Below are 19,845 nucleotides of genomic sequence, written 5' to 3'. Positions count from 1 at the left end.
TTCCACAGCTGCAGGCAGAGGTCAGATATGACGTGACATGTTTGATATTTTAGGGATGGGATCTGTATTTTGCCAGAGATGAAAGTGCATGTGCAGGTCAGTGTGAGTGACCTTTCTTTCTCACTGGGAAAGGACTGAGCTTATTGTCCATACCATGAAAATTGTCAGGTTGCCAGAACTCTTGTTGTCAGTGTCCAGGATGACTGGATGTGGGGACATGAGCAAAGTATGTTTTAGGGAGTCCCTCCTCATTCTAAATCCCAAAGCTATTGTTGTCTATCCATTAGAATTTATAATGTGCATGTGAGACATGATGTTAAATTGATCCACCTTTATTTCACCTCAAGTGGCAGTGTTTGGGGTTTTACTCACTAGGGTTAGATATTTTGTCTTCTCTGTTTGAGTGGAAATGTAGTGGAGCAGATTGTCCACCTTTTTATAAAAACCGATGGATTTTCATTTTATTGGAATTCCCTCTAATTACCATTCTGTGATCCATTAATGTTACATCCCACTGGAGATGGTAGCTATGATAATGGCTATGAGACAATGATTGTCAATAGATTTACTGGAATGAGCAATTGTGTCTTTCATTTCAGTTGAAACAAAGTTCTGTCAGCAGAATTGGATGCTTCCTGGCTTTGGGAGCAAGCAGATGCTGGAGAGTTAGAGTCGAAAAGTGTGGCACTGGAAGAGCACAGCTTGTCAGGCAACATCCAAGGAACAAGAGAGTCGACTGCTGTTTTAAGGCTACGTGTAGAATTTACACCAGTTTAGAACATCTATTCTTGTAATTGACTGGGGAGGATGGTTGACTGGGGAAGATGGATCTATCCTCTTAACTATAGACTGGGAATAGTTGAAATGCCAGCAGAGAGTAGGGCTGTTGTCAAGAGCAGCATTGATTATTTAACTCCGATATACCCTGAAAGACAATGGACTGAACTTTCCTGATTCTCAGCATAAGATCAACTGCTGAAGACGGACCAAGCTTGAGATGACTAAGAATTGGTATTATAGGAGCCTGTCCATCTCCAAGCCAATGGTAATTGAGATTTGTCCACAGAAGACCATGCTCTTGTAGCACTGGTCACCATTTCCTATTGGCAGTCATCAAAGCCACTTCTTCTCCTCTGGCAGTTTTCTGTGGAAGGTAGCTGTCCATTATCCATCTTGGGTTACTCGTGACTACTATTAAAAGGTGGGTGGTTTAGTCAATTCCTGAATAATGATGCTCTGGAGTAAAGGGTTTCATCTCCTTCATGCGATTTCCCTAGGTGCAGGGTATCATTGATCGCATCTCCATGAACATCAAGGAACTTATTATTTAGCCAGTGAGAACCATCAACAGGAATGAATTTTACTGCCTAAATGGCCAAGTGGTCTGTGACAACAAGAGCTTCCTCCTTCCTGCTGTGATAGTCCAGATCATTGCAGCTCTCCATGCCCCTCCTCACATCTAGGGGATGAGGGAAATAAGACCATAAGATATTGGAGCAGACTAGGTCATTTGGCTCATCAAATCTGCTCTGCCATTAGATCATTTGAAGAGATGGCTACTTTTCTGTTCTGAGATGAAGGCACAGTGACGCTATAATCAAAGGTATCTGTACACTTGGACAGACACCGAGAGGGTTAATGGGTTTCAGAAGATTAATATTAGGTGCCCAGACTGGTTCCCTGGAGTACATCCCACAAGGGCCTGAGACATTGTAACGATTTACTGCTCTTTGTTAAACATGGCCCTCCAGAGAAAGTGAGGCTCCGAAATGAAACCGCTTATCAGAGGAAGATGAAGAAGAAGAGCAAGAGGAAAATCTAGAAGGCAGAGATGGTCTGGCTGGAGAAGTAGCCAAGCTTGACAGGGGGCTTGAGGATGTATTTAACATGTTGTTAGGCATTTTATTGGAGTTCCTTTAATAATATAGTCTGGAACTCCCTTTTCAGCTGTCTGAGAGAGCACTTCCACTGAAGGTGGATCTTGCTACTGAAGACTCGATATACTGAAGATGTGAAATTTTACTGCCACTGTTCATAGACCCTTGCAGCCTTTATCATTTCTTCCCGCTTCTCCTATACAGCAATAATAAAAGGATGCTCACCCATCAGACTTCATGTGATGGTATTTACATGGTGCTCCAAAAATGTGCAAACCTTCAAGTGAAAAAGACCAAGTCATCAACTCTGTGTGGTCTGTCCATTTTGGTGCCCAATTTTAACCACTTCCACATGATCGAGCCTTTGCAGCCTTGAATGAGGTGGCGCCAGTTTGCTCACTGATCTCTGGTTGCAGTTGAGGTGCACGTGGCAGCTGTCCTTGTGATACAGGTGCTAGTGGGGGCCTCTTCAGAAGCTACTACATTGCTGTTAATACAGAGGTAGCCTCTACCACTGGACCCTTGCTGAGAGGTATTCCTTATGTCAGAGGGACCAAGAAGGCCATTGATATCTATGTTCCATCAGTGCCCCTGACTGGGAAAGGCCATATAGTGAAACTTGCGTCCTGAATGTCAGTATACAATTCTTACTGCAGACATTACTTAGAATAGTGATGGTGAATGTGTAGATCCAATTGTTTTAATTTTCCTGCATGTGGGAGATGCAAGAAGAGATCTTGGAATGTCTTAGAGAGCAGGCCCTACTCTGTGTGTATTGAGACTTCCTAATACAGCATGTTGCACTCATCATTTCAGTTCCCAACTCCTTAGCTGCTGGTTGGCTGCCCAGTGTGCCCTGATGCAGTTAGCCGTATATCCCTGTGAACGTCATGGTGTTTGCTACTCCCTCGCACCGATTGGGACTTGGAAATCCTGTCCCTGGGAGACATTAGCCCAACGTCTAGAAATTCGAGTCATTATATTGTCTGCCTTAGTGACTCTGGGCGATAAATGTTGAGGAGGGCATGAAGAAGTCATGGCATTTTCTTCCGTTGGTCCCATGGTAATCACCTGAATAGCACACACCAGTTTCATATTTTATCACAAAAACAGCTTCCCTGATAGTGTTGCCTTTCCTTAGTACTGCACTGTACCATGAACCTGAAATTAAAATACAACGGAGGAGAAGGTTTAATACAGTCTCAGTGAGGAGCAACAAGGATGTAATAAAAGCAAGAAATGACTAATTAGATGGAAGCAAACAGAGACTCAAATTCTTAATAAACGAGGAAGCAAATTCACTCATGCCTTTGTGGTCACAGCACAGAACATTGGTTTCATATACACAGGAGATTTAGAGTAAAGTAGAAACACGAAAGTGGATGCGTGAACCTTACTGAGAAGGCAGTAATTCAGCTCCGTAGTATTGATAGCACTGTTGTTATAGTTTGAGTATTTGGAAAATTATGAGATGATTTCTGGTTTAAAGATTTGCTGTTATTTGGTCTTACAAACTTATTAATATGAGACAAGGTACATGTAGTCACAAAGCTGGCATGAAATGGGTAATGGGGCAATGTAAGTGATTGTGGTTTATGGTTCAAAGCTTGAGTTATTCTGGATTACCAGATGCGATGAGAGTGACTGACATCAAGGCAACGTTTGACCAACTATTGCACCAAACAGTCATAGGAAAATTGAAGGCACTGAGAATCTCTCCGTTGCTTGGAGTCATACTTGGCACAAAGGAAGATGGTTTTGGTTATTGGAGATCATTATGCAGGAGGTCTTCAGGTTTTGACCAAAACTCACCCATCTTCAGATGCTTCCCTCCATTATACAGTGAGAATTGGGGTCATTTACCAATGGTTATATCACATACAGTGGTAAACACAGCTCCTCAGAAATTGAAGCAATTTAGAGATAGCGAGACCTGGACAACATTGAGATTTGGGCTGATAACTGGAAGAAATAATAGTGCCACACAGTCAAAGGCTCCAACAAAGCAAGACTGCAACCATCTCCCTGTGGAATTACCTCTGCTACATTCTTCCACTTTCAACTTTGTGGAGGTACCATGAATCAGAATCTGAACTGGACTAGCTCCCTCGTCAGATCCACACCCCCCACCAACCCAACCTCCACCCCCGGCACCTTCCCCTGCAACCGCAGGAAATGTAAAACTTGCGCCCACACCTCCACACTCACTTCCCTCCAAGGCCCCAAGGGATCCTTCCATATCCGCCACAAGTTCACCTGTACCTCCACACACATCATCTATTGCATCCGCTGCACCCGATGTGGCCTCCTCTATATTGGTGAGACAGGCCGCTTACTTGCGGAACGCTTCAGAGAACACCTCCGGGCCGCCCGAACCAACCAACCCAATCACCCCGTGGCTCAACACTTTAACTCTCCCTCCCACTCCACCGAGGACATGCAGGTCCTTGGACTCCTCCACCGGCAGAACACAACTACACGACGGCTGGAGGAGGAGCACCTCATCTTCCGCCTGGGAACCCTCCAACCACAAGGTATGAATTCAGATTTCTCCAGCTTCCTCATTTCCCCTCCCCCCACCTTGTCTCAGTCGGTTCCCTCAACTCAGCACCGCCCTCCTAACCTGCAATCCTCTTCCTGACCTCTCCGCCCCCACCCCACTCCGGCCTATCACCCTCACCTTGACCTCCTTCCACCTATCCCACCTCCATCGCCCCTCCCCCTAGTCCCTCCTCCCTACCTTTTATCTTAGCCTGCTTGGCTCTCTCTCTCTGATTCCTGATGAAGGGCTTATGCTCGAAACGTCGAATTCTCTATTCCTGAGATGCTGCCTGGCCTGCTGTGCTTTGACCAGCAACACATTTGCAGCTGTGATCTCCAGCATCTGCAGACCTCATTTTTTACTACTAGCTGTGTGAATACTTTGGTTTCTAGAGCAAGTGAAAGGAATTTTGCGTGAGTAACTGATCTTCTGATGTCCCACTGCCTGTCTATCATCGACAAGGCACAGGTCAGCAGTGTGATGGAATACCCTTCACTTGCTTGAATGGGTGGAGCTCAAACAATAACCAAAGAAACTTACACTATCCAGGAAAATTCAGGCTGCTTGAATGGCACTCGTCTGTACCTTCACCATTCACTTCTTTCACAGCTAATGCTTAGTGGCAGATACAAGATGCACTGCAACCTATTTGCAGACCACCTTCCAAACCTATGCCCTCTAACACCCAGGCATACAATCTCTAGCTACATGGAAGTCTGCAAGTTCTTTTCTAAACCATACACTATTCTGGCTTGAAAGATTATTGCCATTCCCTCACTGTTGTTGGCTCAATCCTGGAATTATCTTCCTGATGGTACATTAAGCTGCAGCAATTCAAGAAGGTTGTTCATAATCTTCTTCTCAAAGGGGTTTAGGTTTGTGCAATAAATGCTAGCCTTACTAACAAGGCTTACATCCTATGAACAATTTGAAAATAAATACTGTGGAATTTTCTTATGCCAATATTGTTTTAACCAGGCACTCACAGGAACTTACATTTTTACAAAGCAAGTCATGCATGGTATATCATTTTATATCTATCATTAGGATAACTCATGCTTTTCAGTGTATAGTATGTTATGAGATGTTCTTGTAAAGTTCCCAGTTTTTAGCAGCACTTATCAATGCAATATCTTTCAGTTTGTTGCTACACAGGGCTCCAAAACCTCCATGTCAGACAACAGTCCCTGTTCCAATCTGGCAGGAGTGTTTTTACTGCTTGTGATACAGTCTGTTCGACAAGAGGAAGCTAAACATAGGTCTCTTTACTTCAGCCAGGAGATCATTGAATAGTGGAGCAGACTTGATATTCCAAATGCTCCAGTTCTGCCCCTACACCTTATCTTCAGTATTGCTTTTGTTGCTGATCTGTACTTCCAACTTCAGTTACTCTCTCCTCTTATTCCCAGTTTAATCCTTACATCCACAGCCTACTTTGTGCAAACTATACTGATTTTAAACTTCAAAGATGTTCTTCCCTTAACTTTCTGCAGTCAAGGTGTCTGAAAAATTACATTACTAGCATCTAACCATGACTGCTTTCTCTGTTTTTCAGCCCAGATGACTCTTCCATTTGGAGATTTTTGCTCATGTAATCTCTTTTTGCAGACTGCTGATTGATATTTGTACTTGATCCGACACTCAACCTCTGACTATTGACTGATTAGAGTTTATTCAACCCATCAACTGATTATTAAGAATTTCTGACTCAATGTTTTTCTTTTTTCTTGTTTAGTTTGGCATTATAATGAAACTCGCTAATCTTTCAGTTTCTGATTTAAATAAAACATTGTCTTCTCTGTTCAAGAGTTGATGGAATTATATTCTGCTCTTGTATTTTCAAGTTTCATTTTGGATTTTAAGCTGTTGCTTTCGCACACTTTCTTTTGGGGGGTTTATTAATCCCAAATATTTCGGATATTTTGTAGTTTTAAGATTGTTCTCTACAATATATGGAATAAGGCAGCACTGTGGCTCAGTGGTTAGCACTGTCGCGTCAGAATGCCAGGAACCTGAGTTCGATTCCACATTCAGTTGACTGTCTGTGTACAGATTAGATTCCCTACAGTGTGGAAACAGGCCCTTCGGCCCAACAAGTCCATGCCGACCTTCTGAAGAGTAACCCACCCAGACCCATTCCCCGACCTGATATTTACCCCTGACTAATGCATCTAACACTATGGGCAATTTAGCACAGCCAAATCACCTGGCCAGCACATCTTTTTGGATTGTGGGAGGAAACTGGAGCACCTGGAGGAAACCCACGCAGACATTGGGAGAATGTGCAAACTCCACACAGACAGTGGCCGGAGACGGGAATCGAACCCGGGTCCCTGGTGCTGTGAGGCAGCAGTGCTAACTACTGAACCACCGTTCTACCCTTAAAGACAGGGGCACAGTGACTTCCCCACTCCCCTCCATCCTTCACTCCCACAGCTCCCATTTAATCTCGTTACCTTTGAGCAAGTGATCATTGAGATCCATTGGATTCTGCCTGCTGAATGGAGCAGTGTGAAATCTAATCAAACCATGAATGCCATGTGTGTGTGTGCGTGTGTGTGTGTGTGTGTGTGTAGGTTAGTCGGATTGGCAAAGATAAATTATCCGTAACATCTAGGGATGTGCAAGCTAGATGGGTTAGCCATGGTAAATATGAGGTTGTGGGGGTTTGGGTCCAGGTGGGATGCTGTTTACAGGGTTGGTGCAGATTTGATGGGCTGAATGGCCTCTTTCTGCACTGTAGGGATTTTATGGTTCTAAAGCAGTCTTTGTTATGCTCTTCTTTTATGCTTTACTGTCCTTTGGCTTTTGCTGTTGTAGCAGCGTCATTCCAGATGTTAATAACTGTCTGAATAGACTAAAGGTTGTAAAAGGAAATAATTGGAATGGCTACAATTGATATTCTGATAAAAGATTTATGTTGACAGGCCAGACCTAAGGTCAAATCTCGATTTGACACACTATGGTGCAGAGAGCTGCCTGTAAAAGTGTCTCTGAGCAGAGACTGCGGTTTCTCAGCCTGAACTTTCTTCTATATTGACTGAGAATATCAAGTGGATGCAAGAATCTAATGACGTGAGAAAATACAAGGGTTGGAATTTCATGCCTATGTGTGTGTCAGAGTGGAGGTAAGGGAATTTGAAAAAGGCTGAAGGGACTCCATTCTAGGATTCCCACTCCCACTTGCATTTCTGGGAATTTTATCAGCACTGAGTGACAAGCTCATATGCAGCAATCCCAGCTTTGGGTGTTTTAGAGCCTCCACGAGATTCGTGGAGTTGGGCTTAGCTGGTTCATAGTCTTAGTTCATGTCACCTCAGAGGATTCATGAATCTTGGGAGAAGTCTGTTGTGGAGTCAGGACAGATGCTTTTAAAAGATTTTGCTAAATGTAACTGTCACAATTAGATGTTGTATGATGAGTTAAATATGTTTGAATGAAGTAATTTGACAATAAGACACTGTCTTTAATGGAGAAAATGAGGGCTTCAAATGCTGGAGATCAGAGCTGAAAACGTGTTGCTGGAAAATCCGATGTGATTCCTGAAGAAGGGCTCATGCCCGAAACGTCGATTCTCCTGCTCCTTGGATGCTGCCTGATCTGCTGTGCTTTTTCAGCAACATATTTTCAGCACTGTCTTTAATGGATGGGTGATTATTAAATTGACCAGCATTATGTAATTGTCCAGAAGGGGTAATGTAGAAAGGACACTTATGTGTTAAAATTTATTGAGAATCTGATGTGATACGTTGATGCCGTGTGCTTTCATCTTTATGTTGATTTAAAGTCCAGACATCATTTGAAACACTTTTCCAATATCCAGTTTAGACAGAATTCAGTAGCTCCATGACAAAATAGGGAAACCTTTTGAAATGATCAGGAAAATGTCAAAATAAACAAACATCGATTCAAACGCCTCTTTAAAAAGGGCTTAATCCTATTAACTGCTGAAAAGACTATCAAAATAAACAGCAATCAAAAATCACTTCAAAGAAACATAATCCTCAAAAGTTGATTAAACTGCCAATCAAACATTGCTCAATGTTCCCTTGATAGCTGTGTAAACAAACCCTAGAGAATTAAATCAATTAATGAGGGTTGGAATTCAGCCAAGCATTTAAAATTGAATACCATTGCAGAATTATATAAACATCAGCTCTATAGCTGAATACATTGAAAGTTTTGAACAAGGCTGAACAGATGGCTTTCTTATGAACTTTCTCAAAGGTAGAACAGACTGTTGGACTGTTAGTCAAGGATGTCAGCCATCAGTTGAATTATGGCTAAGGTGGCTACTAGACAGCCACAGAACTGGACAATATCCCAGGGAACAAATGGGGGCCTTTTGAGCTAGCTTGCTTAGATATCCTCCTTCGTCCTTTCCTACCATGAACTTCCAGAAGCATTAGCCCCCAATTCAAGACCATTTCTATTCTCCCACAAAAACATATCATGGAAGGGCACTGCTGGGCAGGAGGTTGGGAATCAGAAGACCAGGAAATGATCCAGTTCTCAACTTGAGAATACATTGGGCTGAAGTATTTGTGTTGTAGGTAGGGGAGATTATCACTCAGGTTAATTTATGATTTTATCTAGAATGGCTCGTAACATCTGTAGATCTGGTAATTATTAGACTAACTACATAAATGCCATGGTAACTAGGCCAGATCAGAGGCTGGTTATTGAGTCAATGCTTCAACAACTAACTCCCTAAAGATTCTATTACTTTAAAAGCACAAGCTAGCCATGTGATGGAATATTTGATAATTCCTTGAATGACTGCTGATCCAACAGCACTTCTGTTTTTTAAAAAATATTTGATTTGATTCATTACTGTCACAGTGAAAAATATTGTTTTGTGTGCTAACCAGACAAACCATTCCTAAGTACAACAGGTATTATAACAGAGTGCAGAATGTAGTATTACAGTTACATAGAAGGTATAGAGAAATTTCAGCTCTGATATGTCCATTCATAAGTCAAATAACAGGGAAGAAGATGTTCTTAAATCTTTGGTACGTATTTTCAAACTTTTGCATCTAATAGAAGAGGGTGGACGAGTATAATGAGGACAACTTGAGATTATCACATTTCAGTGCAACAAAAACACAAATTGCTGGAAAGCCTCAGCAGGTCTGGCAGTATTTGTGGAGAGAAAGCAGAGTTTCGGGTCCAGTAAACCTTCTTCAGAGCTGAAGGTTTTTGTGCAGAAGATTGGGGATGGGGGGAGAGTAAACGATTGGTAGAAATATAGCCCAAAAAGAGAGAAACACGGCTCGACAGACAAAAGGAGTGGCTGAAGGTCAATTTGGGGGAAAAAGCTACTAATGGAGACAATTAGTAGCTGACAATGGGTAATGTGTGTTAACAGCCTGTGTAATGACAAGGCTTGGTTTGGGGGTGGGGAAAGCATGGGGAAAAGGTGTTCAAGCCCTAAAATTGGTGAACTCGATATTAAATCCTGAAGGGTGCAGGGTTCCCCAAGTGGAAGACGAGGCACTATTCTTCCAGCTTTGCTGGAGCACTGCAGCAAGCCTGAGACAGAGATATTGGCCAAACAACACGTTGGTTTGTTGAAATGGCTGGCATCTGGAAGCTCAGGGTCTTGCGGATTGAACGTAGGTATTCTGCAAAGTGGTCACCCAGTCGGATTTTCCACCAATTTCTATTTTTGTTTCAGATTACCAGCATCTGCAGTTCTTTTGGGTTTTTTGTTTGTTTACACTTCACGGCAAAGCAGTTTCCCCTTGACCAGCAATCCACCCATCACCTTACAGTGCACCAGTGATTGAGGAAATGGTTATGTCTGTGTGTGCACCATCTACAGAATGTGCTGCAGCAATTTGCCAAGAGTTCTTTGACAACATCTCTCAAACATGCTACCTTTTAGAGGGCCAAGAGCAGTAGGCGTTTGGAAACATCACCATCTCCAAGTTCTACTTCAAATCACACACACTATTCTGACAAGGAAATGAATCCGCACAGTGCTCTTTTTGTCATAGCTCTGCCAAAATCCTGGAACTCCCTCCATAACGCGGGAGAACTTTACAGCAATGATTCAAGAAAGAACCCACAACCAGCACCTCAAGGGAATCAGTGATGGGGAACACATGTTGGCCTTGCTAGAAACTCGGTATCTCAAGAATACATTTTTTAAAAATGGTGTTAGAGTAAATTTGAACATACACATTTTTGTAATGTATGAAATGGCTTACTTTTCTCACTTTCCTTAACAGATATATGTAACCTTAGTAATTTTTTTTTATTTTTCCAAATTGGAATTTATTCTAACTTGATTTCTCATGTCCTGCTAGATCTGGGTGACTACTGTCAATCAAGCTGTGAAAGCTGGTACATTTTTTTGGCCTGTGTAAGTAATAGTTTTAATCAATTGCTTTCAACACCAAATGTATTTGTGGGCTAGAGGTGTCTTGAAATGACTAACTGATTAAGTAATTAAATTAAATGAAGTTAACCATAGCAGAGACGTCTGTTGTCTTTAGTGTTGTTGTTCTGTTGTATTGTTTTCTGTCCTGTTGGTTCAATTAGGTGAGTAAAGTATTTTATTGACATGCCAGGAAAAAAATATTTCATTAATCTTCTTGATGTCAGTCAGCAGCACTAACTACTACGTGTGTGACCCTTGGCGTATTATGTCCCTGTAGAATTAGGCTTGTCGACATGGTTTTGCTTCAAAGCTGCACGATGTGAAATATTTTTAGCCCTTTGCTTCACTTCCTGATATGATTGCACTTTACTTTAGGTTAACTCTGTTTTATGTTTTCTCTGACTCATTGTCTGTAACTTGGTTGCTTTGCAGTCTGCCCACATTGTTTTACTTGTTCTATTCCCAGGTATTTGCAATCACTCTCTCCTCTGTCACTTTTCTGTTGCTCAAAAAAGGATAGAGATTGATCTTTGACCATATTAAGTGTCTAGTTTCATGGTAATTGGTTGTTTTTCCAGTAATGTACTTTAAAGCTAGGTGTAAAATCACATTTTTAGAAATCTGGTTAAATGAAATGCAATGTGATTTTTTTTTCTGATTACAGCATCATTCCCCATGAGCAAAGGGTATTCACAATACTTCAATGGTTGAAGTTGCCAGATAATGAAAGGTAAATATTACTCATATTTGCACTTTAAAGTTAACCCATGGGTTTTTTGTTTACGGAATTGTAACTTTTTTGCAATGGAATCAAAAATAATAAAGCCAGCATTTCCTAACTTTGCATTTTAAAAAGAATGAAAAGAAATATGTAAAATGTCTGCATGGACAGTTTAATACTGAGGACCTTGTTCTGAGTATTAGACTAACTTAAGGTAAAATAATCAATTCTGCTAAATAAATTGAAAGTAACAGGATTCTGTCAAGTTTTTCTAGAGAGCATGCAATTTCCAATTATAATTATGAAAGAGGGAATAAGGGAATCAGTGGCAAAGTGATATTGTCACTGGGCTGGTGATCCAGAGACTCGGATTACTGCTCTGAGGACATGACTTTAATTCAGCCACAACCGATAGAGAAATTTGAATTTAATCTGGAATTGAAAACTTATCTGCTGGAGATTATGAATCGCTGTTGATCGTTGTAAAACAACCATTTGGATAACTAATGCCCTTTCTGGAACGAAAATCTGCTACCTTTACCCTCATGTAACTCTGCATCCATATGTGACTCTGACTCTGAACAGTCCTGTTAAATGGCCAAGCTAACAAGCCTAAATACTAAATGGATCACCCAGAAATGATCAAGGTGCTGAAAGGAACAATGGCACGCACGTCCCTGTGGATTTTCTGCAGTCCTCTTTAACAGCTGGAGGCTTGTGCCAGAATAGGGAGGGCTGTCTCACAGACTAGTTGAACAACAGCCCAACATTGTCTGTCTGTAAGGTATGATTCCATGACACCACCATCACCAATACTGGATATGTCCTGATGCACTTATCAGATTGGATCCAACAGAAGTGGCATCATAATGGTAAACATTTGGTAGGGAATTGCTTTGGCATTCCTCAACATTGACTCTGAGCCCCATGAAGTCTCATGGTATCAGTCAGACAGGAGCATTACCACCTACCAGACTCCTTGGTTGATGAATCAGTTTTCCTCTGTTGAACACCACGTTGTGAGATGGCACCAAGGGTGGCAGGCACATGGAATGTACACTGGATGGGGGAACTTCAGTTTCCATTTCAAAGAGTGGTACAGCTGTACCACTGAGGACAAAGCTGGCCCAATCATGAAATCATAGAAATGTACAGCATGGAAACGGATCCGTCGGTCCAACACACTCATGCTGACCAGATATCCTAAACTAATCTAATCCCATTTGCCAGCACTTGACCCATATCCCTCTACACCCTTCTTACTCATATACCCATCCAGATGCCTTTTAAATGTTGCAGTTGTACCAGCCTCCACCACTTCCTCTGGCAGCTCATTCCATTCACACACCACCCTCTGTGTGAAAAGGCTGCCCCTTAGGACCCTTTTTAAATTTCTCCCCTCTTACCGTAAACCCATGTCCTCTGGTTCTAGACTCCCTCATCCCAGAGAAAATCTACTCTATCAATGCCTCTCATGACTTTATAAATCTGTATAAAGTCATCCCTCAGCCTCCAACTTCCCAACCTGTTCAACCTCTCCCTATAGCTCAAACCCTCAATCCCTGGCAACATCATTGTAAATCTTTTCTGAACCTTTTCACATTACATAATATCCTTCCGATAGGAAGGAGACCAAAATTGCACACAATATTCCAAAAGTGGCCCGACCAGTGTTCTGTACAGCTGCAACATGGCCTCCCAACTCCTATAGTCAATGCTCTGACCAACAAAGGAAAGCATACCAAATGTCGTCTTCACTATTCTATCTACTGCTATTCCGCTTTCAAGGAGCAATGACCTGCACTCCAAGGTCTGTTTGTTCAGCAACACTCCCCAGGACCTCACCATTAAGTGTGTAAAGCTGTTAGACTGGGGCTAAGGTAAGTGGTAAAGACCTGACAAGAGGGAAAATATACTTGACTTCATCCTCTTCAACTTACTTGTAGCAGATAGATCTGTTCATGAGTGATCATTGCTCAGTTCTTCTGGATGAAGATACCCTTCGTCATGCAGTATGGCACAACCATCTGCTGCTGAATAGAATACATTTCAAATGTGGTTAGAATTGTCCATCCATGCAACCAGTGGACCTTCAACAGCAGTAGCCTTGTATTCAACCGCAATCTGCAGCCTCATGGCCTGGGATAACCCCATTCCACCATTATCATCAAGCAATGGTTCCATGAAGAATTCAGGAGGGCCTGCAAAGAGATGCACCAGACAAACCTATAATGAGGTGTCATCCTGGTAAAAGCTACAGCACAGGATAACTTGCTAGTCAAACAGTGTAAGCACCAAGTGAGGGAAATAGGTGATCATACGACTAACTGGTAAAGTCTAAGATCTGCTGTCTTGCCATAGTCAATTGTGAATGGTGTTGGTCAATTGAGGATCCACAAATATCTTCACCACATCAATGCAAAAGTCCTAACTAAAGAGTTCGCACCCATCTTGATGACCTATCTTGGCTTTCTCCTGAGGGGTCCAGCATGTTGGAAACCAGTCTTCAACCAATTCAGTTTTCTCATATGTGATATCAAGAAGGAACTGAAAGCACAATATACTGCCCTGGGCCAAGATAACATTCTGGCAATAGTATTGAGATTGTGTTCCAAAACCAACTACATCCTGAGCAAAGCAATTTCAGAACAATTATAACATCGATGTCTACCTGGCAGAGTGAAGAAGTGTCTGCTTATATCCTGTCTACATAAAGCAGCACAAATTCAAACAGGAGTAATGCTGCCCCATCAGTCTACTCCCGATTGTCAGCAAAAGGATGCAAGGTTTCATTAACAGTGCGATTAGATGCCAAGTACTCAACATTAACCAGCTCACTGCTCAATTCCACTCAATTCCTGATCTAATAGAAGTTTGGTCTAAACATGGAAAGAAGAGCTGAAATCAAGGGGAAATGAGTGTGGCTGGCCTTGACGCTAGTTGGTCAAGTGTGGCATCAAAGAGTCTGAGGAAAACTGGAGTCAGGGGTATCAGGGCAAACTCTCCACTGGACAGAGTCATACTTAGCATAAGTGCAGGTGATTGTAGTTTTTAATAGAATAACTATAATGTGAAAACAAGCCATTTGGCCCATAGAGTCCACGGCCCTACCCTATCCCTGTAACCCTACATTTCCCATTGGATAATCCAACTTGTCTGCACATCCCTGGACACCATGGGCAACGTAACATGGCCAATCCACCTAAACTGCACATCTTTGGACCCTGGAAGGAAACTGGAGCACCCAGAAGAAACCCTCGTCGATACTGGGAGAATGCGCAAACTCCATGTAGACATTCACCTGAGGCTGGAATTGAACAGTGCTAACCACTGAACCAACATGCTGCCCCAGTTATTATGGTCAGTCATCTCAACCACCGAACGTCTGTGTAGAAGGTCCTCAGGATAATGTCCTAGGCTCAACTATCTTTGGCTGCTTCATTATATGGTCAAAGCTGGAGATGTTTACACTTGATTACACAATACTTAAAGATTTCCTTGTCAAAATTTCCTTGTCAAAAGGCTGGACAGCATTAAGGCTTAGACTGATAAGTGGCAATTATCCCACTCAAATGCCAGGCAAAGACCATCTCCAGAAAAGACAATCCAAGAATCTCCCCTTGATACTCAATGGTATTACCATCACTGAGTTCCCCATTACCACCATCATGGGGCACCATTTACCAAAAACTGAACTGGACTAACTCTGGATACAACTACAGGTGAAAGATTGGGAATCCTGCAATGAGTAATTTCCATCCTGACTCAAAAAAGTCTATCCACATTCTACAAGGCACAAATCAGGAGTGATGTGGAATACTGTCCATTTGCCTGGATGAGTCCAACTCCAAGAACACGTGAAGTTTCACACCATCCATGACAAAGCGCACTCCTTAATTCTCACTCCATCTAACACATTCAACATTCACACTCTCCACCACTAATGTATGCTGATAGCACTGTGAACCATCAACAAAATGTACTGCAACAATGCTCCAAGATTCATCCAGCTACAACTTCCAAACCCATGTACTCTACCACTTAGAAGGACAGAGACAGCAGACTCATGGTGCCACTCCCATCTGCAAGTTCCCCTTGAAGCCACACGCCATCCTAATTTGGATCTAAATCCTTCAATGTCGCTGCGTAAAAATGTTGCAAATTTCTCCCTCACAGCACAGGGGCATGTCTACATTGCACGAACTGCAGAGATGGGTCAAGAAGGCAGCCCAGTACCAACTCCTTAAGTGTAATTATGAATGAGTAATAAATGTTGGCCCAGCTAGCAATGCTCACATCTGATGAATGAACAAAATAGAGACCTGTCTTGCCCCTTTACAATGGCCAGAGTTTTCCTAGAATCCATTTGATCAGTGATGTTGGGGACATTTTGAGAACAAAGTGTTGATGTTACATTGAAGGAAGATGTGACTAATAATAAAATTATGAGAAACTTAAAAAGCCTAGTTGATAATTGAAAAGGAAATCTTGACAATTAGAAGTGTATTTGTGAAAATTCAAGCTGGCAATGTGAAAGAAATGGATGTGAGGAAGGAATGAAATACTGGACGTATTTTAATTGTAGCAAAACAAGGCTAAACAATTTGATTAAGTGTTTGTAAGTAAAACTGAGAGCTTGATAGGATGAATACAGGAAGATATTTCCTCTGATGAGTCAGTAATAAGTGTTTCTCAATTTAAAATTAAAACTTAACAATTCAGGAGCATGTTTAGGAGAAATTTCTTTAGGTGTAGTGTTATTTGAGGTATGGAATGGTTAATGCACATATCATTGCATCCTTTATTAAGTATGTGAAACACAAAGATTAGCTTGGCTGCTGGGCAAGTCTATGGCAGTTATATCCATTTTTCATTGCTGAAACTGACACTGACATGAAGAACTGCTATCTTCTAAACTTTTTTTGGTTTTATGTTTCTAATTCAAGCTTGAGATAGCTAGTTTTTTGAAATTAACATGCTTATTGTTACAATCTCTTCTGGATCACTTAACTGTAATCCATTCTTGAAAAGTGGACATGTTGATAATTCATCTGCATAATAATGCTTCTGTCTTCAGTGTTGGTGCTGTAAACAATGTCAAATAATCCGTTTAGATTCAGTGCTTGGGGCGACAATTCTACTGGAATGTGTGCTGCAACTACTCTGTAGAAAAAAAAGTGAAATACTTCTGCATTGTTTAGCCTATGAAGGGTTTCCTCTCCAAAGATGACGATAGAGTGTGGAACCTGCCCAAAATTAATGCCAAGCACTGACATTTTTACATGCTTTTTGTGGCATTAGCTGTTTTTGGAACCTAACCGACAAAATACATTCTGTGACTTAAATAACACCCAGGACAGAGGGTATTCTTTCTAAAGAGGCACTACAATAGAAAAGCTCTATAGGTTAGAAGACCTCAAAAATTAAATTGTGCCATTAATTTATTAATTACAGTGTTTATCGTAACAAATAGCCTATTCACTACAGTTCCCTGCTCTCCGATCATTCTCACTAAATGGATGTGTTGATTAGTGGGATCAAACAAGGCAATCCAGTAAGTGAATGTTGTTGTTTCCCTGGGTTTATTGTTAGATTATACAATGTATGAATGTGTGGACTAGCTCATGTAGTTGCAGCCACATGGAGAAGATAGATTGGAGAACTGTTTGCCTTGGAGAAGTAAAGGCTGAAAGAAGATTTCGTTGGGGTTTTCAAAACCATGGGGGGTTTGGACGGAGCAGATAGGGCAAAACTATTCCCACACAAAGGATTGGGAACCAGAGGGTATAGGTTACAAATATTTTGCAAAAGAGTTGAGAGAAAGCTTTTCACAAAGTGAGTGGTTAAGATTTGGAGTGTGGTGGGGGCAGGTTCAATTGAGGCATTCAAAAGGGCATTAGATGATTGTTTCCATTTAAATAATGTGCAGGAGAATGGGGAAAAGACATGAGGTTGCAATAAGTGAGAATGCTCTGAGAGCTGGTGCACAAAGATGGGCTGAGTGGCCTCCTACACTAATAATTCTGTGAGATACATCATGAAATCATCTTTGTGTTCTAAAATATGGTGTTTATGAATTTGCTAGAAATAGTCATCGTGAAAATCTTCTCTGACACGTTGTTCGGACTGTTATAGAGTCATAGAGATGAACAGCCCTCAGTCCAATATGTCCATGCCAATCAAATGTCCTAAATCAATCCAGTCACATTTAGCCCTTCCTATTCATATACCCATCCAGATGCCTTTTTCAATGTTGTAATTGTACCAGCCTCCACCACTTCCTCTGGCAGCTCATTCCATGCATGCACCACTCTCTGTGTGAAAATGTTGCTCCTTAGATCCTTTTTAAATGTTCCCTTCTCAACTTAAACCTATGCCCTCTAGTTTTGGACCCCCCCTCCCTACCAGGGAAAAGATCTAGGCTATTCACCCTATCCATGCCCCTCATAATTTTATAAGCCTCTCTAAGGTCACCCCTCAGCCTCTGACACTCCAGGGAAAATAGCCCCAATCTATTTAGCCCCAAGCTGCTATGGCTTAAACCCTCCTACCGTGGCAACATCCTTAAGTCTGTTCTGAACATTTTCCAAGTTTCACAACATTCTTCCTGTGGCAGGGAGACCAGAATTGCAAGCAGTACTCCAAAGGTGGCCTAACCAATGTCCTGTACAGCCACAGCATGACTTCCCAACTCCTATACTCAGTGCACTGACCAATAAAGGCAAGTATACCAAATGCTTTCTTCATCATCTTAGCTACCTGCGACTACATTTTCAAGGAGCTATGATGCCTCACTCTGAGGCCTGAACCATTTATTTCTCTCTTCTCTAATTTATTCCTATGATCTATAATGCTAGAGTTTTTATTTCTTTATTTTTGTAATTTTTTTTCCTACGAATGTGTATGGAGGAATCTGTACCTGGGTACCTTGTACATAAGACAATGCTGTAAATGGCAATGTGTATACTTTTCACTGTATTCATTTGAGTACATGTGACAATAAAACTAATTAAAAGCTAATGATTTTGCTATGTACAGTGATCAGAAGAAATTTTGCCATCATAGTTTATTAAGAAGTTTAAATTTCTTACAATCTTTTAATGGGTATAATAATGTTTGATGATTTTTTTTGCACCTGATTATAATCTGTCTCAGGATATGTGAGCTTTTTGTGTGAATATAAAAATAATTATTTTTCTGTGTGGCACTTTTGTTGCACTATATTGCCTCGTTACTAATAACAATAAAAATAATCTTGATTATTTGGATCACATAACTGACTTTCCATTAATTTCTTCTCTGACTCCCCATCTTTTTAACACTCATCTGATGATAGAAAGCAGAAAATTTTGGAGACATACAGTAAATTAGTCAGCATATATAAAGGGGAAAATCAGACCATAAATTGTGAGGAGTTTTACCTGTACTGATGAAGGATTCATTTGATTATCTGATACTGATAAGGACTTTCAAAGGGGGATGATCTCAACACTTGTGTGAGTGCATCAGTATTTGCCGGTATTCTCCCTGACGATATTTGAAAAAAAACCCAATTTAAGAGAGTGGAACAAAGATGAGAAGTATATGCATCGGACAGTTTGATTACGGAATTGTAAAAATTGTTCAAATGATAATTGTTGAAAACTAAAAATCTGAGGAACTTACTAGTTCCACCACAATATAAAGAATTATGTGTACTTGCATTGAGGTGGGGACAGGGAGTTCCAGAAGAATGTGGGTAAAGAGATCTACAGCTGGATAGTTGAGATGTAAGAAAATTGACACATCCACTAACAACTTCCTCTGTTTAAGCATTTGACAGAAGCTTCTCCCGTAAAGAAAATGTAACCAGATTCAAACAAAAAATATTCACTCTCTTTACACTTGCTTCAATTTTAGGCCCTATGTCTATGCCTTCTATTCAGAGCAACCAGATGGTTACGGTCACAGATTTGGACCATTCAGCTCCGAGGTTAGTAAAGCATTTTAACACTAGGTTGGAGAACTCATAGAGTCCAATATTTCCATATGTGTAACACCTGTTCCCTGTGCTACTGAAAGAAATGAATTTCTAATGTCAACCAGATGTTGTGGATTTTTTTTTGAAAAAAAGCCTTTTTGTTCTTGCTTGTTCCCTGGTGGCTTTCCAAAGGTCCTGACTGCATAGAAAGGTAATAGTAGGATATGCTGAGCATATATGTCAGTTTGAGGAATCATGTTCTGACTTCCTTTTTTCTCAATAATTACCTCTTTGTACTTAAGCTCTTACTTAATGTAATATACTGCACCTCTTATTAAATATTTGTGCTATGTTTTT

At 41.2% G+C, this 19,845-nt stretch overlaps 1 protein-coding gene across 1 annotated transcript in view; it reads left to right on the top strand.

Moving 5' to 3' along the window:
• Nucleotides 1-19,845, top strand: part of enpp2 (ectonucleotide pyrophosphatase/phosphodiesterase 2) — a 103,372-nt gene that overhangs the window by 19,552 nt on the left and 63,975 nt on the right. Inside the window, exons 10-12 of the mRNA XM_060822830.1 lie at nucleotides 10,734-10,789; nucleotides 11,472-11,537; nucleotides 19,428-19,500. Of these exons, the coding sequence (XP_060678813.1) occupies nucleotides 10,734-10,789; nucleotides 11,472-11,537; nucleotides 19,428-19,500 (195 nt within the window). The remainder of the gene's footprint in view (nucleotides 1-10,733; nucleotides 10,790-11,471; nucleotides 11,538-19,427; nucleotides 19,501-19,845) is intronic.

This window comes from Hemiscyllium ocellatum, chromosome 4 (genome assembly GCF_020745735.1).
Source record: "Hemiscyllium ocellatum isolate sHemOce1 chromosome 4, sHemOce1.pat.X.cur, whole genome shotgun sequence".
Classification (NCBI taxonomy): domain Eukaryota; kingdom Metazoa; phylum Chordata; class Chondrichthyes; order Orectolobiformes; family Hemiscylliidae; genus Hemiscyllium; species Hemiscyllium ocellatum.
The sequence above is the reverse complement of the archived record's forward strand: the minus strand, read 5'-3'. Positions and strand labels throughout refer to the sequence as shown.